Here is a 27,885-nt window from a genome sequence, read left to right as displayed (position 1 = left end):
TGACAGTACCGAAAATAAGACTCTTTATCCAGCAGATATCTGTTCGAATGAATGATTTGGCAACTTACATTCAGACATGTGACAAGTGAGTGTGTGTTCAGTCTATTCCAGCAATAAATGGTGACTATGTAAGGTCAGTGCAGTCTCATCTCCGGTACGGAGACGCGTCACCTCTGCAAGACATCTTTGCTCTTCGTTGACAAGCTGATGGGAACAAAACCGTGGATTCACATAAAACAGGATTCAGACCCATTTGGGTTAAAGTCGACTTCATCACATTCTCTCTTTTTGAAAAGGAAGTGCCCTTGGTCACCGTCACTGAAGAAGAGATTTTGGCTTTAGATTTTTATTTCATTCCCTTGCCGTGTAGTTCACGTCTGTGTTCTTTAGGGGGCGCTGTCATGCTCGCATAAAGCCTGTCCCCTTTTGTGCATTGTTTTGCATGAGTCCCTCATTGTCATGTTCTCCATCTCTGCCTGTATGGCTCCCCCCCCCACCCACCCAAATAAAGCATAATGGTCCGGTCCAGGAGTAGGAGTGACAGATAGGTCAGGGAACATACCATTTTGTGGGAGTGGGGGTGCTATAATTCACTGTGTCGTACAGGAGGTTCTAGCTTGTGGGACAGAGCGGTGAGGACCTTGTCAAACTTCTCATAGCGCTCGGCCTGACTTCCTTCCGAGCCACGACTGCCCCATAAAAGCCTCATCTGAAACTCTGTACAGAAGATTTCCAGAACCTCCTTCCGCTCCTGGAAATCTGTGAGGACAGAGAGAGAGAGAGAGAGTGTGACCACCACATAAACAAAATGAAAATACTTTCTGCTAGTGCACAGCAATCCAAATCACAATATGTGACATATATATATAGCATGTTATATGTTTGGTAACAGTTCTTCTAACCCTAAGTGTGTAGCTTTTCATTATTTAAACAGCCATGTAGGAAGACGCATCATGGCTATATTCCAGGATTGATTCTTGCGTTGTCAGTACAAGATCTTGAACAAAAATGGATCCACCTCTTGATGGAAATAACATCACAATATTTATTTCCATCAAGAGGTGCATCCATTTTTGGTCTTGTATTGACAATGCAAGAGTCAAGCACAACAGACACACACACATGTATCAGTATATTGGATCGGTAAGATTTTTAATATTTTTAAAAGAAGTCTCTTCTGCTCACCAAGGCTGCATTTATTTGATTAAAAATACAAACAACATTTTTTTTTAATATTGTGAAATATTATACAATTTAAAACAGTTGTTTTCTATGTGAAGTGTAATTTATTCCTGTGATCAAAGCTGAGTTTTCAGCATCATTACTCCAGTCTTCAGTGTCACATGATCCTCCAGAAATCATTCTAATATGATGATTTGATGCTCAAGAAACATTTCTCATTATTATCAATGTTGAAAACAGTTTTTTACATTTTTATTTCAAGATTCTTTGATGAATAGAAAGTTCAAAAGAACAGCATTTATCTGAAATAGAAAGCTTTTGTAACATTAAACACTGCTTCAAAAGTTTGGGGTCAGTAAGAATTTTTATTTTATTTTTTGGGGGAAATAAATAAAAGAAAGTAATACTTTTATTCATCAAGGATGAATTAAATTGATCAAAAGTTACAGTAAAGACATTTATAATGTTACAAAAGATTCTATTTCTAATAAATGCTTTTGTTCATCAAAGAATCATGAAAAAACTGTTTTCAACATTGATGATAATAATGAATTGGATTGGATAATTAGAATGATTTCTGAAGGATCATGTGACACTGAAGACTGGAGTAATGATGCTGAAAATTCAGCTTTGATCACAGGAATAAATTACATTTTACAATATATTAAAATAGAAAACAGTTATTTTAAATGATCATAATATTTCACAATATTACTGTTTTTACTGTATTTTTAATCAAATAAATGCAGCCTTGGTGAGCAGAAGAAAAACATTAAAAATCTTACCGATCCAACACTTTTGACTGGTAGTGTATATATATATATATAAACAAATAGCAAAAAAACACTAAACAAGTGCACAAAAATCGCACAAAATATGTTTGCTCTTGTGGTCTGTTGCAAAGCAGTCAGAGTGAGGAGTTTACCCTGTAGTTTGCTCTCAGTGTTGGTGCGGTACAGTCCCCCGTGGTGAGCGATGGTGCGCGCCGCCTCCAGGTGACTCATGACCACGTCCACACCGGACTCCACACTCTCCCACGACTCCAGCGCCTCTCCGGCCGCCACGCCGCGCTCCAGCAGGGACAACACCGGCACCACGTGAGGGAAAGAGGTGTTGGAGAGGACGCAGCTCTCTGAAACAGACAGTCATTCATTATAATCAAATATAAACCCTCATTCATTATGTCAGGGATTTCAAATCAGGGTTTGAGAGCCCCTAGGGGGTTCATGTTGAAACTGCAGGGGGTTGTTCAGCATTGTAATGTAATTTTTTCCTTTTTTTAGTAATTATTTAATACTTGTCTCAGTTTGCTCTAATATCATTACTAATCGCTAATAAAAATCTTTTTGTAGTGAAGGATATTGGATAAGTGAGTGACACTCTGCTTTACCTTTCCCATCATTCATGGCCTTGAGGAATGGCTTGAGCTTCTTCTCATAGAGGATGGCCCCTTCTGTGTGTCTCTGTCTCAGAGTTATCCACGTCTGCTCCAGCCGTGAGATCTAAACAACCACCAGAGAACGCAAAGTTACGGTTGTGCTCTGGCCGACAGCTGAAATCACGTGGTTTTCGGAGGACAGTGTGTGTGCTGACCTGCGGCAGCTCCAGGGCTCTCATGACCGCAGCGAACCCGTACATGTTGCCCATGTTGCTCTTGAGTTCAGCGGCCAGCTGGATGGTTTTATGCAGGAGCGCGGCTCTCTCCTCTGTGCTGCCCGTACAGCCCAACAAGTCCACCGCCATCATTATAGACATGGTGTAAAACCTGGAGAACAAGAGACCAAGACAGTAGATACAGCTGATCACTCCTAACACTGATGATACAGTGCAGAAGAAGCACCAAGGCTGCATTTATCTCATAAACAATACTGTAAAAACATTGCGAAATATCATTGCAAATTAAAATAGATGTTTTCTATTGTAAAATATGTTAAAATGTCATTTATTCCTGTGATCAAAGCTGAATTACTCCAGTCTTCAGTGTCACATGATCCTTCACAAATCATTCTGATATGATGATTTGATGCTCAAGAAACATTTATTATTATTATCATCGATGTTGAAAACAGTTGTGCTGATTAATATTTTTGTGGAAGTGGTGATACTTTGATTAATAGAAAGCATTTATTTGAAATAGAAATCTTTTGTAACATTATCAATGTCTTTGCTGTCAGTTTTGATCAATTTATTACATCCTTGCTGAATAAAAGTATTACTTTCTTTCAAAGAACTTTAATTCATAGAACTAATAAGTTCTAAAAACTAACTATGACAAATTATGAAGAATTACCAATTATTACGAATCACAATTCGTCATAAAATTGTAACTTAGTAAACATTTTTTCACTTTAAAATAATGGTCCAGATCACTAGTAGTTCCTGAAGAGTGACTCGGTAACACTTGAGTAATTAGTAATGTATTTTATGGCTATAGTCAGTGTAAAAATATATTATTATGTCTCAGACACATGTTAATGTTGCGATTAGTAATTAATTGATATTTCTTTATCATTTGTCATAGTTAGTTATTAGTTCTTAATGAGTCCAATCTCATTCAGTAATTATTGATTCCCTAATAATAAGGAATTATCTCAGTCCTAACTTTGATATTTATAACTGATTAGTTAATCTTGTTTCCATATTAGCTGAATCTTAATTAGCTGAAGTGTTAATGTAGCACTACTCATTTATCCAGCATTACTTCCTGTATATCTATTAATGACGGACCATTCTTCTGGAGTGTTACCGACCTCTGTGCTATTCCTGATCAACTGAAGTCTATGGCATGTGTATGTAAATGTGTGTGTGTGTGTGTTCCTAACCTCTCCAGCAGATCCAGTCTCAGCTGGTGTCCATGAGGAAGAGTCAGCAACTCCAGGCCTGAGCTCACTCCCATCATCCTCTGCATCTCCTTGGTAACGCCCAGTATCCTAGCAACCTGCCGATGGACACACAGTTACAAGAGCAATATATTCAACCCCACCCCTTTATTTCCATCCAAATATATTCACAGTCAGAGAACAGAAGACATTTAATTAGCCGTGAACTCATCGCTTGATGAATGTGGTACACAGGAAGAGTTTATTAACCCTGAAGGTTTCGATGTTAATGACAGGCAGCACCGAGAGCACAAACGGGTGAAAGGTTTGGGTCGCGGTCCAGACTTTATCAGATGTGCCTCACGTAATGTTGCCGGCTTTCATGGATCAGAAAACCAGAATCAAGGGTGTTAATGTACTTCTTTGGGAGTGTTTGGAAATATGGATGTGTACGTATGGAAAAGGAACTTGGTCCTCCAATGATTCATGTGAAAAATTATTTATTTGATCACAAACAACAATTTGCAGTATCAATCAGGTGTCAATAAGTAGTAATAAGTCAATTATAGTGGTTAAGGGTGCTAATCGTGACATAACAGAGATATAAATGGGCATCAAGTTGAAACCAGAGCCTGGTCCATAAGATCATGTGACCAGACCTGAAAAAGTAATCTGTTTATTATTTCTCTACATGTACAGCTTTCACTGACTGATTAAATTAAAATATAGTATAATTTTATATATTTAAAAAATAATGCATTATTATTACTATTATTATTATTATAACTAAAGTATTATTAATACCTTTATATTAGTGCTGGCAAATCGATTGATTGAGATTAATCTCATCTAATGAAGTTTGCATATGTGCGATTGTGTGTATTTACAAACATTTATGTTAGATGCGATTAATCTAACAAAAGTTTGTAAATATTTAAATATATATAAAGTATTTACAAGCTTTTATGTTAGATGCGATTAATCTAACAAAAGTTTGTACATATTTAAATATATATAAAGTATTTACAAGCTTTTATGTTAGATGCGATTAATCTAACAAAAGTTTGTAAATATTTAAATATATAAAGTATTTACAAGCTTTTATGTTAGATGCGATTAATCAACAAAAGTTTGTAAATATTTAAATATATATAAAGTATTTACAAGCTTTTATGTTAGATGCGATTAATCAACAAAAGTTTGTAAATATTTAAATATATATAAAGTATTTACAAGCTTTTATGTTAGATGCGATTAATCTAACAAAAGTTTGTAAATATTTAAATATATATAAAGTATTTACAAGCTTTTATGTTAGATGCGATTAATCAACAAAAGTTTGTAAATATTTAAATATATAAAGTATTTACAAGCTTTTATGTTAGATGCGATTAATCTAACAAAAGTTTGTAAATATTTAAATATATAAAAGTTTGAAAATATTTAAATATATATAAAGTATTTACAAGCTTTTATGTTAGATGCGATTAATCTAACAAAAGTTTGTAAATATTTAAATATATATAAAGTATTTACAAGCTTTTATGTTAGATGTGATTAATCTAACAAAAGTTTGTAAATATTTAAATATATAAAGTATTTACAAGCTTTTATGTTAGATGCGATTAATCTAACAAAGGTTTGTACATATTTAAATATATATAAAGTATTTACAAGCTTTTATGTTAGATGCGATTAATCTAACAAAAGTTTGTAAATATTTAAATATATATAAAGTATTTACAAGCTTTTATGTTAGATGCGATTAATCTAACAAAAGTTTGTAAATATTTAAATATATATAAAGTATTTACAAGCTTTTATGTTAGATGCGATTAATCTAACAAAAGTTTGTAAATATTTAAATATATATAAAGTATTTACAAGCTTTTATGTTAGATGCGATTAATCAACAAAAGTTTGTAAATATTGAAATATATATAAAGTATTTACAAGCTTTTATGTTAGATGCGATTAATCTAACAAAAGTTTGTAAATATTTAAATATATATAAAGTATTTACAAGCTTTTATGTTAGATGCGATTAATCAACAAAAGTTTGTAAATATTTAAATATATATAAAGTATTTACAAGCTTTTATGTTAGATGCGATTAATCTAACAAAAGTTTGTAAATATTTAAATATATATAAAGTATTTACAAGCTTTTATGTTAGATGCGATTAATCAACAAAAGTTTGTAAATATTTAAATATATAAAGTATTTACAAGCTTTTATGTTAGATGCGATTAATCTAACAAAAGTTTGTAAATATTTAAATATATATAAAGTATTTACAAGCTTTTATGTTAGATGCGATTAATCAACAAAAGTTTGTAAATATTTAAATATATATAAAGTATTTACAAGCTTTTATGTTAGATGCGATTAATCAACAAAAGTTTGTAAATATTTAAATATATAAAGTATTTACAAGCTTTTATGTTAGATGCGATTAATCTAACAAAAGTTTGTAAATATTTAAATATATATAAAGTATTTACAAGCTTTTATGTTAGATGCGATTAATCAACAAAAGTTTGTAAATATTTAAATATATAAAGTATTTACAAGCTTTTATGTTAGATGCGATTAATCTAACAAAAGTTTGTAAATATTTAAATATATATAAAGTATTTACAAGCTTTTATGTTAGATGTGATTAATCTAACAAAAGTTTGTAAATATTTAAATATATAAAGTATTTACAAGCTTTTATGTTAGATGCGATTAATCTAACAAAAGTTTGTAAATATTTAAATATATAAAGTATTTACAAGCTTTTATGTTAGATGCGATTAATCGAACAAAAGTTTGTAAATATTTAAATATATAAAAGTTTGAAAATATTTAAATATATATAAAGTATTTACAAGCTTTTATGTTAGATGCGATTAATCTAACAAAAGTTTGTAAATATTTATATAAAGTATTTACAAGCTTTTATGTTTGATGCGATTAATCGAACAAAAGTTTGTAAATATTTAAATATATATAAAGTATTTACAAGCTTTTATGTTAGATGCGATTAATCAACAAAAGTTTGTAAATATTTAAATATATATAAAGTATTTACAAGCTTTTATGTTAGATGCGATTAATCAACAAAAGTTTGTAAATATTTAAATATATATAAAGTATTTACAAACGTTTATGTTAGATGCGATTAATCGCAATTAATTTATTTGCAGCACTACTTTATATAAATTATAATTAGAATTTTTTTTGTTTTCATTCATTACAAAACCGCACCCAACTCAAAATGGTGTATATGGGGGAAAACTTGAAAAAATGGGTATGCAGAGGTTTAATGAGTATAATCTATTAATCACTTTTGGAACGACAATATTCAAATATTCCAGTTATGGGTTTTCTGGGAGAGAAAACTGTCAGCTGTACTTGGGACCCCTTTGGTAATGGGTATCATTTTGTCTGTTTTGTTGATTGTAACTGCTTTTCTCTTCATTTTCATCTCTTGATCCTGGGCAAATCTTGGGCATTGTTGAATATAGTTATACTTTTAAAAATATAATAAAAAAGAAGTCACAAAAAATAATAATGGGTATGCATTTTTAACCAAGTTATACTTTTGTGAACAAAACAACTGAAGCATTTCCCCAGAAATTTGCAAAGATTCTAAGCAAGAAATGGTTTAAAAAAAGAAACTACTCAATTGTAAAAATGTAAATAAAAAACAAACAAATGCATTTTAATGTATAAGGAGTGTCTGTGTAATTATTTGTGTGTTTTACCATGCAGTCGGCCATGGTGATGTGCTTGGCGGCTGTTTTGGGATCCACCTCCGCCAGCAGCTCCTTCACCCTCTTCAACACACTCATCTCCAGAGGTTTATTCTCAGCCGGCAGAAGAGTGGACTGGTATTTCCCAGGCATGAAGGAGGAGCATGTCTCCACCAGGGGGAGCATGAAGCCCTCCACCCCGTCTGGGGCTCCAGGGCCCGGGCTCTGGCCCTCCTCCACCCTCAGCCTCTCCACGTAGCTCTTGCAGGGAGGAGTGGGGGCTTGTCCGGGTCTCAGCTCGCAGTAGCTGCCGCCCTGCTCCGAACTCTCGGAGGAGTACCCGTGGGCAGGCGTGGAGTGTGTGCTAGCGGGCGCGTCTGAGCAGGGGAGGTTGTTATTGGAGGAGGACGGCGAGAGATGAGGATCGCTGGAGCGCCGCATCACTGGAGAGGGCGGGATCACGGCGAGGACACGCCCACCTGAGCCATGCCTGTGGCGGGAAACTGGAGAGACAAATTTTTTTTTTTTATTTAACCTGCCCTGTAACATAGCAGTTATGATCTGTGCATGTAAACTACTACTATCAGCTTATGTCAGTATTATATCACGATCTGAAAAGTTCATGCAAAAGGGAGTTCATTTCTCCAACAGAAAACATTTGCCAGAAATGCCTCGTTTGTATTCCAGCCATTATTTGTTTGACTTAGCAACATCAGCATGTTATACATTTGCATGATGCCTGATGACTAGCTGCTTTAGTCAGCCCTCAAAGAACATTTGGGTGATTTTGCGATGTCAAGACTTTTTTTTTTGCTTTGAAGGCAAAAAAACATTGTATGGACTTTCAATATCAATTCCATAATTACAATAGATAGATGAGTACAGCTGTTAATAATTATGGTAAGGAGTGTTACATATCCCACACATTCTCTAAGCAGTTGACCAGTCACAACAGACTTGAGTTTGCTGACCAATCAGAGCGGACTGGGTTTTTAAGAAAGGCGGGATTTGAAGACAGGAACTAAAAAAAGAGTGATTCTGTTTCAGGCAGAGAATGGAAAGCATAAAAGATTATCAGACAAATAATGTTTTTTTTTTTTACTTGAAATCAATTAAATGTATTCTAGCATCGATTAAATGAAATTATAAATGCATAAATGAGCATATTATGGGCACTTTAAACAGTGCTACACTAAAAAAAAAGGTAACTTCTAAGTTAAGTGGTTTTATAAAACTATATAACAAATATTATTTAACATCATTGAACCAACCTACATTAATTTATACCAACAAAACATGTTTTTTTCTAGGTTAAACCAGGTAGAAGTTGCTTTTTAAGCAGGTTACCAGTTTGTACACTGTATCATTATGATTAAATCTTCAGATAAATGCACGAGTGGACTGTGTGTACTCACTGGAGCTGTAGGCCGGGGACAGAGGGGTTTCCCCCACAGGGGACAGCGGGCAGCGGTACTCTTGGATCTGATCCATGCTCATGGCACAGTTCCTCATCGCATCCTTATGGTGCACCGTAGAGGGGCTGGAAAGGACAAACATGCTTTTAAATTCCTCACCCCTTAAGTCAAAACAATCCACGTTTAGGTATATATAGCATTTTTGGCATCTACTTTTGGTGAACCACATACCACAGCTACAAGCCTACTAAACTACACACATTCAGTGCTATTGTGATACTAGAGATGGCATGCACAGAAGCAAGTGAAGGGTTTCCATGTGGCCACATCTGTTTGGAAAACTGAGTGAGGAGGAGTGAATGGGAGGGGGGGTCTGTGCCAGCTGTGAACACACACATAAACATACACACACACCAGCTGCTGCCCTCCGCTGGTTTCACCTCTGGCTCGACTGTCTGAGGCTCATCTGGCTCTGCAGACTGGGCGGCACTGATAATACAAGACATCCTACATGAGCATATCACTCCTGCATCTATGGCACATGTGTATATGGCCTATTAAAACACTGTGCACACACCATGCCTGATCTCAGACCTGAGATACCTGAACTCCTGAAGAATGTAAATATTCAAGATTAGGAAAGTAGGTTCATGAAGCACAAACTTCAATGGGAATTTTAGAGATAATTTTGGGAAAACCTTATGACCATCATAAAATACGCGTCAAATAAGATACTGTCAACTCCGACTGTCCAGAATCTACAACTATTGTCGACAAATATAAATATACAAATATCCTGGGTTGAAACATGAAACATGTCCACATATATATATAAAAAAAATACAAAAATAAAAACAGAAAACAATAAACTAAACTAAACTAAACTAAACTAAACTAAACTAAACTAAACTAAACTAAACTAAACTAAACTAAACAAATGGTTATTTTGGGACTCGGAAACAATTTAATTCCTGGTGGTCATTAAAAACACTAATTGAAAATGGCCCAAAACAAAACAAAAAAACAAAACAAATGTTATTTTGGTACTCTGAAACAATTTAACTCCTGGTGGTCACTAAAAACACTAAATGAAAATGGTCCAAAAAAAAAAAAAAAAAAAAAAAATGTTATTTTGGTACTCTGAAACAATTTAACTCCTGGTGGTCACTAAAAACACTAAATGAAAATGGTCCAAAACAAAACAAAACAAATGTTATTTTGGTACTCTGAAACAATTTAACTCCTGGTGGTCACTAAAAACACTAATTGAAAATGGTCCAAAACAAAACAAAACAAAACAAAACAAAACAAAACAAAACAAAACAAAACAAAACAAAACAAAACAAAACAAAACAAAACAAAACAAAACAAATGTTATTTTGGTACTCTGAAACAATTTAACTCCTGGTGGTCACTAAAAACACTAATTGAAAATGGTCCAAAACAAAACAAAACAAAACAAAACAAAACAAAACAAAACAAAACAAAACAAAACAAAACAAAACAAAACAAAACTCCTGGTGGTCACTAAAAACGCTAAATGAATATGGTCCAAAACAAAACAAGGCACTATGAGTTAGCCACATACTAGTTGCGAAGACGATGATGGTGAAGGTCTACCTGTGAGGAATGATCTTCTCTGTGGTCAGTCCATCGGTCATAGTAACACTGCGCCTCTTGATGTGCGCCCCCCTCTGGGCCAGTGGTGAATGTGCAGATCCTGGTCTCCCACCAGCTAAGGCAAACGTCGCCTCCAGGTACCTCAGCGGCAGCGTTCGGTTGACCGGACACAGCAGTTGGGCTCCGGTGCGCGGGCACACGGGGCGACCCGTGCCAGCATGGTGCCTGACCAGTGTGGGGACAGAGTCGAAGCTCTCATGCTCCAGCATGTACTGGATTTTGGTTTGTCCGCTTTTGATCAGGACTTTGCTGATCCGACAGTGGATCACTTCCTGCTGCCAGCGACACGTGAGCACAAAGTCGCCCATGGTCGACAGGGAGTCCCGTACGAGGAAGTCGCCGCTACGTAGAACCAACGTTTCTGAAGCCTGTTGACACAAATAAAACAAAGAGGGTTTATTAATAGAAATGTTGTGAGCTGGACTCAAACCCACATTTCCCACATGAGCACCACAGCTCAAAATAAGGACTTAAGATAACCGCTAGGCCAATTCTGAGACTACCATTTTTATAATATATATTTATTTGTGAGTTTACGTCACGTTTCCTTGTTTTAAATGATTAGAATCCTATTTTTTTTTTCTATTTACTAAATTTGATTTTGAATTCCAAATTTTCTCTTAAATCCCAAATGAGATGACGGACTGTTGGACTATACATTCTGGAAATGTTCAATGAATAAATTAATGGATGGATGGATGGATTGATGGATGGAATTCTCCCAGAAAATTCCAGTGAAAATGTAGCAATTTTTCTTTTAAATAAAACACAATAAAATAAATAATGAAATGAAATGAAATTAAATTAAATAACGAAATGAAATGAAATGAAATTCAAAAATAATTTCTATGGTAATCAACAGCATTCTTGATATATTTTTTTTGTTTGTCATTTTTTACAACACTCTGTTAGCAACTGAATCAACAGAAATAACTTAATAAAGTTGATGAAATGCCACAGTTTTAAGTCTTTATGTGAAGAGTGCCTCTGCTCCAGCAGAGGGCGCAACAGTACATTTGGTGAGGTCAGAAGTGCAGCATGGGGGCGTATCGCCATGGTGACTAGCTATAGTTTTAATAGAGAGGGCTGGAGTTTGTCTTTACTCCAGCTTGAGCAGGAATACATTATGTTAATGCCCAGATGGCTGCTCTCATAGTAGACTCAGTGTGGGATGCAGTTTGTCGCCTCTATGGTGCAAAAAAGGACACAAACATACTCGCACACACACACACACACGCACGCACGCACGCACACACACACACACACCAACTGAAAACCCCAAATAAACATGCACAAAACAAGCAAATATAAAATATACAAACAAATATACAAAAGGCGCACAGAAAACTCTAAAAAGGCTAACAAAAGTTTTAATTTACCAACTTCTCCAGTTGCATGCACAGTTGCACACTGGTTTTTATATCATGAGGGGGACTTCCCATTGATGTCCACTGTTCTCAAAGTTGAAGTGTGTAATCTTTTTGAAGTTTAAATACTGTTTTCCATTCCAGCTTAACATGCAGAGACAACTATAAGTCATCTGTAGGCGGCTTCCCCGAAGAGTGTAAACACTGGCACTTTCAAAACATTGCTCTGAGAACAGATTGGGATTTTGGGAAGCATAGCCATAGACTGCCCACAGTCCTTTCACAGAACTTGTGATGCATATTGCACAAAAACACTGACTGAAATCAGCCGTTCAAATCTGATTGGCTAGCTGTACAACTTTCAAGGAAAACTTTGAACTTTCAATGATCTACCTGAGAAAATTATATTTTTGCCTGAGAAAAATATTTGGATATACCAAAAAACTTTTTAGTTTTGTTCAGTTATTTTTTGGTCCGTTATTGCAGTATAATCAATTTCCGTGATTTCCGATTCCATGAACTGTGATTGGTCGATTTACACGTCAGTTAGGCAGTCTATTTCTGTCTAAAGGTCCTTGCACACCGAGTCCGAAATTTTCATATGTGTTTTTTCGTATGCTCATATGCTTTTTTCGATTTATCATCATTCGGTAGCTCTGAATTGTCAAAACACCTCTCAAAATGCTTGCTACGGGTGCGAAAAACGCAGAAAATGGAAACCCGATCCGAATTTCTTTATGACGGACCAAAGTTTCGGAGGCAGATTGTAAACGTGATTGACACAACTTGAGGTCGTATTTATTTTTTAACGTGTGAAAAGTTTGGACGAGAAATTCGGACTCAGTGTGCAAGGCCCTTAAAGTTCTGTCATTAATCACTCACCCTCATGTCGTTCCAAACCCGTAAGACCTTCGTTCATCTTCGGAACACAAATGAAGATATTTTTGATGAAATCTGAGAGCTTTCAGTTTGGAACGACATGAGGGTGAGTAATTAATGACAGAATTTTCATTTTTGGGTGAACTAACCCTTTAAGTGGGAGGTACTAGGCTAGAATAGGCTGCAAAGTCGACCAGACCTTATGCCACTTAGTCAAAATTCTGTCCGCTTGAGAAAGTGAACATTGTACCATAGCATAGCAAAACTCGACCCACAGACGCACCTCTCGTGGAATATGGCCATGGTACCAGCCGTGGCTCCTCATGTCACTGCTACTGAGTTTGAGTTCCTCCTCCAGCTCCTTCCTGAGCTTCTCCGGGGGCGACTCCAGCAGGTACTTCTCCTTGGAGAACTGCGAAAAACACACAAAACCAGCACATAAGTCACACTGACCTACATCATCAGCACACAAACATGTAATAAAGCAAACTATTGATCATTTAGAATAAAAACAAAACTTTCTCGAACAAGAATTGTAAGGTTTATTGCCTCACTTATCAAACTGACATATCAATCCATATGAGAGATTAAAAAGTAATTTGAGTCACATAGAGCCTCATTGCACATATTTCTTCTTTATAATTTATGTAACATCTAACCCCACTGCTATAAACAAATAAAAGCATACAAATACACACTGCAGGATGAGGCTTCATTGTCTCGCCCCAAACAACAATACTGTCCCAAGTGTGTCTGTTTAGACAGCGGAGAAATAAAGCGTAATCTATGTGTGTGACAGTTCAAGGCGGAGGTCTCGACCCTCCGCGACACAGGAAAACTAATTCAAACACGGGCAGCATTGTAATGAGGTCAATAAAAAAGACAACGGACAAAGCTAAGGGCGCTAACAGGGCTCAAATGCCTCCGCAAGGCTGTGAATATGGGAGATGTGGGATCAATTTTGTCACAATCACTCTAATGGTCTCTTCCTCTCTCGATCAGAGGTAAACTGATTAAACATCTGCTTCCTTTCCCTCTTTGACCGTCTTTTACACACGGGAACAGGAAAAGATGCTAGATTTCAGCAATCCCACTGTCATTTAACCGGTTGTGTGTGCATGTGTGTGTAAAGCGTATAAAGATAGTGAGGCAAGGTCAAGTGTAGGGACTTATTGCTTTTGTCTCTGCCTCCAGGGGCCAAATCTTCCACCTGGGTCCAACCAGAGCTCTCTGTAATCTCATACAGGCGTCTGTAATTGTCTTTTGCTGCTTGAAGATGGCCACAAGGTACGATATTCTGTCTCATATATTCTTGATTTAGGTCCAAGGGGAAAACCCAGTGTGCAAGTGATAACAGGGCTGATATGAGGAGTTCATATTGTCTTATGAGAGGTGCCTTTCACAGGAGACCCTTTTCCAATTTTCTGAAATTCTTTCCTCCAACTTTATTAGTGTTTATTCAAGGAATGAGCTCAGTTGTTTACATAAAGTTTTGCACATTTTGTGTTTCTGAGAATATATTTAGGTGAGACAAGATGAGACAAGGCAAGAAAAAAAGAGATGAGCTGAGAAAAGCAAAAAGGCAAGACAAGATACAAAAAGAAGAGATGAATCGAGACAAGAAATGAAGAGATGAGACAAGATGAGAAGAGACAAGAGAAAAGGCTACAAACTGAGGTGAGATAAGACAAGAGCGAGACAAAACAAGGCAAGAAAATAATACATAAGTAGAGGTGAATCGAGAAAAAAGACGAGACAAGAGAGATGAGATGAGACGAGACGAAGTGAGGTGAGACAAGTGCGAGACAAAACAAGGCAAGATACAAAAAGATGAGGTAAATCGAGACAAGAAAGGAGAGATGAGACAAGATGAGAAGAGACAAGATCAGAAAAGACAAGAAGAAGTGAGGTGAGATGAGACCAGAGCAAGACAAAACAAGGCAAGACAAAATATGAAAAGGTGACGAGACTAACAGAAGGAAAAGGGGTAAAAGAGAAGCAATAAGTTGAGATGAGGCAAGAAAAAGAAAAGGAGAGGTGAGGGGAGACAAGATGAGAAGAGAGCAAGCAAGGCAAAGGAAAGACACAAGGCAAGGAAATAAATAAAAAGAAGAGGTGAGATGAGATGATGAGAGATGAGCCCAGATGAGACAAGGCAAGATGGAAAAGAAAGAGATGAACCAAGACAAGAAGAGATGAGACAAGATGAAAAGAGAATGAACTAGATGAGCAAAGACAAGGCAAAGTGAGGTATGAAGAGACAAGAGCGAGACAAAACAAGGCAAGATACGAAAGAAGACAGCAAGTAAGGCAGGACATAAAAAGAAGAGGTGAGATGAGATGATGAGAGGATAAGAGATGAGCTGAGATGAGATAAGGCAATGTGAGATGGCCTAAGGAGAGATGAACAAAGGTGAGGTGAGAGGAGACGAGAAGATTAGGCCTATTAGACTATTATGGCAAGATGAGAAATGAAAGAAAGTAGTGGTGAGATGAGACTAAAAGAAGAGATGAGGCAAGCCGAGAAGAGATGACACATGCAAAACAAGAAAAAAGGTGTGAGAAGACGTGAGGTGAGGTGAGATGAGACAATATGAGACAAAATGAGATGAGACGAAGCAAGAGAAAGAAAAAGCAAGGTATTGTGACAAACGAAAAGAAAATGAGATCAGAAGAGAAAGGAGACAGGAGTTCTGAAGAAGCTTTAGCATGCAGGTATTGTCGTTTCTGCAGAGATTCACTCATTAAAGAGCCTGAAGGGAGAATGAATGAGATCAAGCTGATTTCTGCTTTCAAACACTGATGTCTGAAGACTCCAGAGAGACACCTGTGCTGTTTCACGTCCCCTTGCCCCACTTAGAGCTGCTCCTGGAGGGCCAAAATGTCTTTCTCACTGCCCTCTTTCTTCCGCAGAGAAAGCACTTCTGGCAGTCTAATGAAGCGCATGCTGGGGGAAATGACCTGACCACATGCACACACACACACACACACATACACACACACATGCACAATGTAACCTCTACAGAGGCACAGGGACAGAAAGAAATTCAAGATACAGAGGAGATAGAAAGAGAGATAGAAAGGGGGTTGTAGGACCGATGCTGATCCCCCCCCCCCCCCCCCCAACACTGAAGCTCTGGTCGTCATGGAAACCTCCTATTGTGTGAGTCGGCCCTATGCCTTCATGTGTATCCTGCACCACACACACACACACCTCAAGGATTTTACAAAGCAAGAGGGCAATGCATTGTGGAAAAACAAAACAATTATACTTCCTGGAACATGATGCAAAGAGACACAACTGACGGTAAACTTTTTTGGGATATCAAATCTACACTTCCCAGCAGTCCAGTCCAGTAAATGTGTTATGTTGGGGGATACCTGGATGTCAGTCATTTAAATATGCTTTTCCACATTTTCCAATGGACAAATAAACATGGGTTGTAGCCCAACATGGTCCAGATTCAGGTCCCAATCTAGACTACAAATCATTTCTCATAGAAGTAGATATTTACCCATTAGAAATGACGATTGAAGGTATCAAATGCACACTTTCACGTCTAACCCTGTGTAGTTTCGGAGAGACTGCTTTGTCTGTTTAGGATTGATTATTTCTTTTTTTACAAAGTACTAATGTTGCCAGCTTAATGCACAATAATGCACGCTGCCCATTTTATTTAATAGGCATATAAGCCATGTTTGCAAAGAGGGAAATGTGGAGACTGGACCTCCTGAAACTTTAATTGAATACCTCTGACCTAAAATCTCAAGATAGCATGATATATCGAGCGAACTGTACTTCAATCCTTCATAAATAAATCTGGCATCTACAATGGGAGGTCAGTGATGCTCACTCTTTAGAAACAATATCTTTATTACAATGCACCATGAATTCTTATGCTTGGAAACCTTTTAGGCAAGGTTGACATCAGAGCCTCAAGGGTCCTGGATCACTGTCTGCTATGTTATTTTGAGTAAAACCAAACAGCAAACAGAGATTTTAGTTGATTTGTGAATTTGGCCTCCTTTTCCATCTTGTGGGACACATTTGACTGAAAATCTTTGGGTAAATTCATGCACAAACTCCAACTCACTCAGAAGTGTTTATCTTCAGACCCCCATGGCTTGTCATGAATAACATCCAGCCATGATTCATCACCAATTTCACTCAGCACCCCCATCCTCTTCTTCCACCAATCAAAGCGTTCTATCTAACCAGACCACCACCCACCTAATTCTATTTCCACCAATCAGAAGAACCTTTGCAATCACTTAGATCGTGTGTGATTGAGTGCAGCTGCCCCTCTGGGTGAAGGGAACGCCATATACGCAAAAAAACCATTAGGCTGACACGAACAGCAGATATAGCAGATAAAGATTCACAGGTCAGCGCCTGCCATTGAGTCTGCTCTCTGGGGTAGAGCTAATCCAGTCGGCCCAGCTGAGCAATGACCCAATGCTTTGAGAGATAACAGGACAGCTGGTGTTAAAATCACCTGCCACACTGACGTGGAATATGATTTAGACCATAAAATACACAATGCACAAAAGTAGATGTGAATGCAAGCAAGTGGTTCCTTTCTACATAATATGCATTCGTATAGTAACTGTGGTGGTAACACACCTCCGTACTCAAGGGGGGCGATGGAGGTACCTTCAAATGTGGAATTACTATTTAGGTAGCTAGCTACAAACATGACGACAGTTCACCCAAAAATGGGTGAGGTCATGGTGAGGTGGTAATCACTAAAATTTGGGTGAAATTTTGCAGATAAAAAAAGTAAATTGTTTATTGTAGTGATAGAAGAGGTGTATGCTTAATAACAGCCTTAATGCCTTCTGTGGCCAATAGATGTCCATATTTTTGGTTCAATGAAATCCATGGTCAAAATCATTTTTAATGTTTAAAGACATTTTGTGTTGGGCCACTATTTGATGTTCAATGTAAAGTCTTGGTATTTGAGCACAATCACATGTGTATGTAGTAGGTTTCAAGACTTTGAGAGTATATCTGGGTAATTGGACAATGTTATTATAACCAATTTTCTTCCTTTTTTTTTTTTACTTTGATGTGTTTTGAGCCTTGTCCGTCTCTTTAGACACAGTCAAACACACATAGTCCTGCGACCTTTCCCTCCAGTTGATCCACGGGTCCCGATTTTAAGACGTTGTCCATCTGCTGCCCATGCAGTGTCGTTGTCCCTTTATCCCACCTTAAGCCTTCTTAATGCCCCTATCATACCCTTATCTCCCAGAAAACCATTTTTGCATTATCCTTTCATCTATCCCTGCTGTCTTACACCAGCCAAATCTCCACCAAATCCCCATTTCTGTCATCGCTGGCCAACATCCCAACACATTAGATCTTAAAACGATTTCTGTTTCTTAGATTTTCTCTCTCTGTCTGTCTATCTCTCTTTCAAACACACCCACACACACTCTCTGGTGTTTAACAAGCACATATGCAGGTCAAATGAGGTACTAGATCTCATACGACTCTATTAACAGCAAAACTAAGCGGATGTTGTGCATATTTAAGAGATGTAAATAGATAACCATGTTCATGTGTTTACATGAACATCCATATTCACATGCTTTAAATATTTCTGATCTCAGATCAGCTCCTTTGTCCAGTAAGATGACCTTAATTATAATACAAGAGGCTAAAAGTTCACTGATTTCACACTGATTTAAACCAAAATAATCTAAATATTTTGTAAATTCACTATATAACTTTCAATTCAGCCACTCTCAGAGAAGCTAAAGGAATAAAGAGTGTGTGAAGTTAAGACAGTTCTTATCTCCATATTTCGACTATCTGAGTCAATGTCCTGAATCTCCTTGAAGAAACACAGGGTTAGTGGTCAGACTACATGGGCAGTGAATCTGGAACATTTTATTAAATCAGTATGCATGGAATGATGCGCTCTGGACCGTGAATGGATTTGGAAGCTCAGTGTGATATCAGACCCCCTAAAACAAAAAAAATTCTGATCTAAGACTAGTTGACTAGTTTTGATGTGTGTCCAAGTGTGTTTAGCAATGTTTTATTCCCTATATAAGAATCCACTCAGCTTTTCACACTGCGCTTATCACTGGGTTACGATCTTTTTAAACCCCAGGGTGAGGCCAAGACAAATGAATTAACTGGAATAAGGATACTATATTATTTGTTTAAAACAGCCAGAGCAGACTTATATGGTGACATTTTCACAGAGGAACAAGCCGTTATTACATCAGGTCATGTTGAGTCAGTTTGTTGTGAGCTGTATTCGTCCAATCAATGTTATTGACCTCCTGAATATGTACATTGTGACATTTTAAACCTCTTGTATAATCTCAGCCGTCTTTCCAGCTTGGAATCATACCTCAATCTCTCTAGCCTCCCCCTTCGCTCCTGTTTCTCTCTCGTTCTGTCTTAGCACTTGTTTCTCCCTCTTGTGCTTTGCAGACAAATTTAGGTGTAATGACTCTTGACTGTGAAGTTTGTGGTCTTGAAGCAGACTGTATGGCTGCCATCTGCTTCGCAAAGAGGCCTACTCAAACTCTTAAGATCAACATGAAAAAACAAATTACTGTAGCGGGGTATTTACATGGTACTCCAAGGTACTACTACGTTTTTTTAAAAGGTATAACCGTGGAACATGTCCGAAAATGAAATTACTCAGAAGTTGCTCTTTAAAAACTTTGGAGAAACATGGTAGTTTTTATTGGCAATACGCACAATTGGGACGCACATACTGTACATACCCTTGCATTGCACTTTAAAGAGTTAGTAGCAGGAGTTTTTAAGAGTGCAACACCACCTCAGCTCACAGCAGAGCAGGAATTAGGTCATCTCAAAGCCGCCCTGCAGTTCCTGTTATTGGCAACCCTCTCGACCCATTAAAAATGAAGGAGCTCTTTAGCATTTTGATACAGTCAGTCCCACGTCAAAACACAAACACACACACACAGACGCTCCTGTCAAACACGATCAGCCAGCTGCATGCCATGGGGGGCATTTTGTTTTGCTGTGCTCACCCAAGGGTCACACAGAAAGTACAGGGTGTCTGCGTGTGTGTGAAAGGGGAGACGTCTCATGTGCCAAGACTGTGATCTCAACTCACAGAGAGCAAACACCTGGTCGTGCCGTTGTCATGGAAATGCTGCTTGGTCCCCTCTGATGGGATGTCTCAAGGGCAGTGCGATGTGTCTTGGGGAAATGAGGGGGAAATTTTGGGTGGACATATGCGGACAACACCCCATCAGCCAGCTGTTCTGTCCACAACATGAGTTCTCTGCACATGTCAAGCCACTGGTCTGCTGTGCTAACATACATTCCAGTTCAAGCATTTCTGTTAACCAAAGTTCCTTTCAGGCAAGAGACTATTTCAGTCATGCAAGTACAGCTCCTGTCTCTTTGAATGGGGAAGCATAAAATTTTCCAAAGCTGTTCACCCAGCTGACGATTACCCATTTTTATTGTGGCAAGCAGGGCGGGGCCGAGAGCCGTGGGAACGGAGCGAAGCCGGTGGTGCGAATGCTAATGAGCGTCTCCTGTGCGCCACACCGGTCTCAAATCTCTATGAGGAGCTCTGGAAAGGTAAAAAGAGGAGTGACGACAGTGCAAGACGAGAGATGACCAAGCCTGGGACATTTATGTTGGTGATTTTATTATGTTTATATGCTGCAGTCATCTGTGAGGGGCTTTACTTTCAGATTAAAACTTTACGTTGAATGTTCGAGCTTCCTTCTTCCCTGAGCCTTTAACTTTGCTACATTCATATTTGAAATCTCCAGTACAATCTGACAACAACTGTCTCATAATTTTTGTTTCAAACTAAATTGTGCGTGTCTTGAGTTCCCGTTTGCATGCAAGTGTACCAGTGTGTCCAAGGTCTAGTTCTTGTTTTGTCAAAGAGTGTCCATGATGTGCACATAACATAACGGAAATAAGGTAATAAAGGGCAGTCTTACACAAGAATGGTCAAAAGAAGCCTAAGAAAGCCTAAGAAATAAAAATAATAATAAATCATGACAAAAAACTGCATTTTTCAGGCTGGACCAGCCAATGCGCATGTACAGTCCTAAACATGCATCTCAGAACACTGACTGTTTCTAAGAACACTTTTGAGCTTCTAAAGGGGGTCGCACACCGGACGGGAAGCACAGCGTCACGTCTAGGACAACTCAAGCACTTTCTCAGTTTATGGCCAGCAATATTGTTATGTTTAAGGACATTATGAAATTAAGATAATGTCTGGACTATGTTATGATTGTACTGTACAATTAAATACAATCGTTGCTAAGTCTGCAGTCTGAACATTTTACCTCAGAGCGTCCGTTAACTGAATGAGTTGAGAATCTCACCTGAAAATCCGATAACATCAGCAATTTTCATTCAAGCAGCAGTAAATGAATGTAAAACTAAATGTATATTGCAGCACAGGGTGAAGTCAGTATACATTAACGACGGTTTGAGACAAATATAATGTAAATTTCATATAAAACTATGTAAATGGCGCTCTGTGGCACGGCAGGATTTTGAACAAGGTCCTGAGCCGTTGCTGGGCGGCGCGGACAGACGCCGAATGGCGCCGCCGGTGTGTGTACACATATAGAGAATAATGTGTTTTAAAGACGTGGCGCTGCGCTTCTCGTCCGGTGTGCGACCCCCTTAACGGCAGCTGCAGTGACGCGATGATGACTTTACCAATTGGCGATTACCTCTTTTACTTAGAAGACGGGACATATTCCGCCATATTGCACGTTGCACTTTCTCCCATTCATAGTAATACGAGTGCACCGTCATTGTATATCTAAAGTCTTTGCTATAAACCCTGAGTGTTTCCTGTGTTCTATCAGGCCTCAGGGTTCGAATTATTTCCTATGCATAGGTAATGATCATTCCAAATGAGATTGATAATTACGCATCAATTATGAATTAGCTTCCACGCCTCTAATTCAACTCAAGAATGCTGGGAATTACTGGAATTTGCTGGATAATGGAGTGTCTCTGCATATGATTGCCTGTCTAAGAGTGGATTCGCTCATTATATCCTTTCCTGTCAGTGTGTGTGGAGGTGTATCCACTGGCGTATGGGATGTGTGTCTCTCCACTTGGGCCCCCTCATGACATTATGAGTCAATTATATCAGGCAAAATTAGCCATATCTAGACCATTTGGACACATCTAAACTGTGAATATATACAGTGTGTTTACATAGATGCAGAGAGGCGACATGAGTGCATTTACACAGATTCACATTCACAGGAAAAACTGCTGTAGCTATTTTCATGTATGACGATCCATTTATACTGTTTCACGAGTACGCCTGCCCATCCAGTCTAAATATTTAATGGTAAATTAACTTGGCTTGCTGTCCTCGATGGAGGCTGAAAACCAAGGCTCGGCTCGAGCTCCGAGCTCAACCCCCCAATAGCGTTATTACGTATCGGGAGAATGAGAGGAAAAGGTGAAGATGGACAGGTGGAGGAATGCAGGAAAAGGTGAAGATGGACAGGTGGAGGGATGCAGGAAAAGGTGAAGATGGACAGGTGTAGGGATGCAGGAAGAATTGTCGCTGGGACGGCGCAATGACTGCTGCTTATATATGCATGTAATGATGATTGACAGGACTGAACCTACTGCTCCTCCCGAACCTACATTTGGAACTTCATTTATAAAGATGAAATGTGATAATCTTTTTTTTTTAAAAGTCCTAAAAAAAAATTATTTCCCAATTTTTCACAAACCCCTTAAAATCGATTCTAGTTTCAAAAATTCTAAATAAGATAAATGATAAACTAAAACTATATAGGCATGTAAAAAGCGAAATAATGATAAAATTAATACAAAGGTTACGCTGCCTGAAATGACAACTGTCTCCATTGGTAATACTATTTAACCCTGATAAAAACGCTCATGCTTGACATCATAGCTTTAGGCAAGGCCACGTCTCATGGTTTGTGGTTGGGCCCATAAAATTGTGCGTATTTTTGTGTGCTACTGTCGGTTCATAATGCAGCTCTGTGACACACGGGCCTGTTACATTGACAGGCGCAGGAGAAACATCCTGATTACCCGCTTCCCTCCGGGCTCACACGAGAGAGAGAGAGAGAGAGAGAGAGAGAGAGAGAGAGAGAGAGAGAGAGAGAGAGAGAGAGGACAGGCAGCAAGAGAAAACTGGCCATATGGGGTCTACGGGTGGTTTGGTCCCTATGTGTTAGGGGAGCAGCTCAAAGCAAGTGTGTTTCTAAGGGTTTTGGGCATATGGTGTCATAGAGGGGGGCAAGTACCACAGGAAAACACACATGACTTATCTTTCATCACGGGTTTGTAAATCGCACATCTCTGCAGATAAATGCCTCGACATTCGCGGCATCCGTATTAGCCAAATAACATCTCAGCGCCGTGATTTGGTGAGTGCAAAAAGCTGAAATTATAGAAACAGCGGGAGCCTCATTCAAGATTTGAATTTCCATAAAAAGTAGCAAAAACCACAATGTTCATCATTCCATAATGATTGTGGTGGTCAACTTCAAGTGCTGAAATTTTTAACTGCTTAACTGTTGTAATTTCACTGTTTGCGCGTTAATGTGTATGCAAACACATAATAGCTCTGCTTTAATTCCTAGTGCCTAGCTGTCTACATAGACAGAATTTTATCTGTCTAAATCCATGTTTTGGTTTTCCTTCAATAAAATGTCAAAACAGCAGTTTTCTCTCTGGTGACGTATGCTGGACTTCTCCAATCATTTAGTCCACTTAAACCCCGTATCATTCTTCCAAATGACTGCAAGTTCACATTCAGATCTGCCTCGAACCAATCAATAGAACCAAGCCCCACCCTTGACTGTTTTAATTTGATAATCCTTTATAGACAAATGTATGTCAGGATACAAAAGGAAGGCTCAATCGCTACTTAAAAGTAAAATTTTAAGGCAACATTCTTTGCTAACACAGAAATCCCAGAAAAACTACTGTGCCAAACAATATGATGGTGGACTAGCTGAGTGAGCAACTTTTCATTATTGTAAACTGAATGAAAGCATTATTGAGCAAGTTAAATATAAAAAAAAAATGCAAATATTTTTACCCAATATGTGTGTGTTCTATATTTTTGATTATTAGAACACCACATTGTTAGCTTAGCAACATGTGCTAACCCAAATCAATAGTGTCAGGCCACAACAAGCAAATTCTGTTCAAATCACCTCAAATCACCTCAATCTCTTGCTGAGAATGAATGACTTCCAAAGGCAAAATAACAACATACAACCCTTTCGAAACAAGTAATAAAAACTCAGTGAGTGTTTTAGCGCAATTTTCTGACGTCATGGGATCACAACACTAAGAGATAGTAAATCTTTTTATGGATTTTTTTTTTTTTTTTTTTTTTTTGTGCGTTCCCGAGATTAGACCTTCCTTAACATAATGCCGAAAACCCGAAGTCTCTAGGTGGTCTGGTTGAGGAGGAGATAGAAGTGCAAGATTGGTGCGCACAGACAGAACAGAAATCATGAGTTAACAATCGCAATTTTGTCCGTAGGAAAATTGCGCTAAAAAATTACTGTTGAATAAATTGACTCACACAAGCGTTAATATTCATGAACTGTCACAATGAGCCATTGCAATCCGGAGACACCTCTGCTTTCTGTTTCTCTAAGAGAACAACCAATTAGGAGCCAATTTACAGGCTGTGAGGGGTCAAAAGGTCAAGGCATTTATGGATTGTGGGGTCTAAGTACACATCAATATAATCCCATCAAATACCGTTACGAATCCAACATCTCTGTCTATGAAAAGTAGCCGCATTTGTATGTGTGAGCATTAGACTAGTGTAAAAGTGTGAGGCCATGGGCTGTTTTATGTTCAAATAAACCGCACATCCCACAACGCCGCACTGGGCTCGGCCCCAGAGGAGAAAACTGCAGCAGGGGTGAGTTGGCAAAGGAATATAAAGACACATCCAATTGATTAATCAATAAATGTCAGCCGTAGATTAATTACACAGCCTGGAAGGCATACCAGCTGAAATTATGAAGACACCAAATTCAATAAAAGACTTTGGGCAGCACTTCTGGGTAGCATCAGTTAGACAATAAAAGTAAAAGGGCTATGAACACGGATCTACTCATCTGATTGGCAACAGACTCAAAATTAATCTGACGTGCTAAACTCAATCCTGTTGAGTTCATCTTATGGGCTGCTTCCGGATTCACATGAGCGGAACGCTGTGCCATCTCAAAGTGAAAGGGCGGTTTGAAAGGTCAATACAAGTGAATTTATGAGTGTAACCTTATAGGCATCTTCCATCACATCCACCATCCATCTCTCAGACCTTCGGAGTGAGAGGTAGAGGGAGAAAAAAATGAGAGAAGTGGCGGAAAAAGCTCAGACAGCCTTTAGGATGCACATGTCAAGCACTGGCAGTGTTTGTGCTTTGAGGAAATGTTAACGGATCATTCTCTGACCTTTGATGATGTGTGTGTGTGTAACTATGCAATCAAAAAATCGTGCCATTCTTATATTCTGCTCAAATCCAATTTTCTTGTGAGGTAGCTCACATTAGCTTTTAAATGTGGCCCATAACAAACACTAGTCCGGACATGCAACACTTTCCTACCTGGCACACAAAACACTGAAAACACTCTCCGGTTCTACTCGCCCCACTCCAAGCGGGATTCAAACAGGCATCGGGATTCTGCGGGATTCGCAGCCTCTAGTGTCAGTCGCTAGCTTGCATCTTGAGGCCAAGGGAGTGAGGTTTACCCGCACAGCTCTTTACTAGCTGGCCTCCGTTACACTCACCCCCATAAACCTCACTCCCATCCGGGTCACGGCACCAATATAACCCCTCCCGTTATACTTGCCTCGCTCCGAGCGGGATTTGGTGTGTCCGGCATGGGAGGTGGGTGCGCTAACATGGAACCTAAAAACCATGGCTTCTAGCATCAGTCGGCAACATTATTTCCATAAATAAACTCTAAATTATGCTGCTTTAAATTTCCTCATAAGGAAAACTATAGGGGAAAAACTGCCAGTGTGTGAGTTTTATTGATTAAAAAAATAAAGGGAAATTATTTTCAGGTGGAGTACTCCTCTAAATGTCAAATCGCACGAATTACAACCGAACTTTTCACAATGATGACACACTGCAATGCAAGTGGCCCAGATTAGAACTGAAAATGTCAAATGTCATTGATTTCTGTTTTTCACACTATCATCCAAACTCTAGGATAATTGGGCCACATTAAACTGCATGTGTGATCGTAGCCTGTGTAAGAGTGTGCCTCAGCACATCTTTTTCAGTGATGACTATCAAGTGAGTAACGACGTGATGCATACACATGCTCATCACTTTCTCTGATCAATACACACACATCAGCCTTCAGAAGGACATCAGGGCAAGGGGAAGCGTAGCTGTCACTGATGTGTCAAAACTGTCCCTACACACACATTATACAAACTCCTATACAAATAGTGATGACCTATTGATGTGCTGACATATCTGATCATTACATTATTTAGAAAAAGAAAAGGGATGTGTGAATGCAAGCTCAATTTCACACACTGTTGTGTTACAAAATGTGTCAGAATGTTAATAAATCCAACACAAATACAAATTTTAATCTCAGCACTGCCAAAAGGGATGCTAGAGCTAGCATTGTCATAAATTGTCTGTTTCTGTGTTCAGTTTTCTCTTTAGATTAACTAATTTGTGGACTTAGCGGATTACCCAAATAACTCATTTAGTTCCACAGCATTGAAAATTGAAGGTAAATACCCTAAATACTGAGGTTTGTTACAAGCCGAAGTAATGCAAAAAACACACTTTAAAGCACCATTCACACTAACAGCAACTTTTAGCATTGAAACAATTAAATGTCAATTAGAGTTTCCAAGAAAGAGCATCAACAACCACTGGACAACACACTAAACATTGGCTAATGTGTTTCAGGCCTAGAGAGAGAAAGAGCACGATAAAAAGGCGAGGTCTGTTTTTATTCCTTGTCACATAAGCACATGTAAATGTAGCCGCTATGGCTTAGGTTATGAAGTGTTTACTGAATGTTAAAATCCATTGCGTATTGAACATACAGACAATCAGTGTGGTCAGCAACCCCTGGGCAAGTAGTCGTATCGTCCCAGTAGGGATGCACATACACACACATTGACAAGAAGATCTGCCTCGTAATGCCGGCTGGCAGGTCACAGAGAGATATCACTGTCATACACACACACACAGACACACACTCCTGCCCTTCTGTCACCTGCCCCTGATAGCACCCAGAATGCGTTTGATGTCGTTTCAACATCATATCTGGTGTTTGCACTGAGCGAAAGGATATCGCAACATGCTTCCTTGCATTTCTGCCTCTTTCTCTCTATCTCACCTCAGTGAGACACTCTCTCTGTACATCTCATCGCATTGTTGAGCCTGCAGCAGTCAGCCCTTGAGCTACGCTACGATTGGCTGGAGATGATGTCATCTCTTCCGGAGAGCGCCGCAGCAGAGCGTGCCATTGGCTGGCAGAGTAAACGGTGGTGGAGTGCTGAGATCTCACTTTCATTCATGTGCAGCTGGGGAGGGGCATTTGTTGGCGGGTGGCCCGTGACCTCACAGCTAAGGTTGCATTGTAGCGGTACACTGTTAAACTGTCCCAGCATAATGATACTTCAGACATACACTAGAATGAAGTGCTAATGGGAGTTTATAATGGGAAAGTGTGGAGCCCAGGGCTTTGTTCATGCAGCTCAGGTGTGCACAAACCCACGCGCACACACGCTAATGTCTGCACCAGCAGGCTTAACGG

The 27,885-nt window shown here is 38.6% G+C and overlaps 1 protein-coding gene across 2 annotated transcripts in view; it reads right to left on the bottom strand.

The window, feature by feature from the left end:
• sh2d3ca (SH2 domain containing 3Ca) overlaps nt 1-27,885 on the bottom strand; it is a 56,027-nt gene that overhangs the window by 1,360 nt on the left and 26,782 nt on the right. For both annotated transcript variants that reach the window (XM_079861857.1, XM_079861858.1), the window contains 9 exons: nt 13,367-13,495; nt 10,778-11,205; nt 9,158-9,282; nt 7,755-8,245; nt 4,005-4,120; nt 2,776-2,947; nt 2,573-2,684; nt 2,108-2,314; nt 1-759 (listed from right to left, as the gene is read on the bottom strand). The exon at nt 1-759 is cut by the window's left edge and continues 1,360 nt beyond it. In XM_079861857.1, coding sequence (XP_079717983.1) covers nt 584-759; nt 2,108-2,314; nt 2,573-2,684; nt 2,776-2,947; nt 4,005-4,120; nt 7,755-8,245; nt 9,158-9,282; nt 10,778-11,205; nt 13,367-13,495 — 1,956 coding nt within the window. In that variant the 3' untranslated portion in view covers nt 1-583. The remainder of the gene's footprint in view (nt 760-2,107; nt 2,315-2,572; nt 2,685-2,775; nt 2,948-4,004; nt 4,121-7,754; nt 8,246-9,157; nt 9,283-10,777; nt 11,206-13,366; nt 13,496-27,885) is intronic.

The sequence above is a fragment of the Squalius cephalus genome, assembly GCF_949319135.1.
Source record: "Squalius cephalus genome assembly, chromosome: 24".
Lineage (NCBI taxonomy): Eukaryota > Metazoa > Chordata > Actinopteri > Cypriniformes > Leuciscidae > Squalius > Squalius cephalus.
This window is presented reverse-complemented; position numbering and strand designations above follow the sequence as displayed.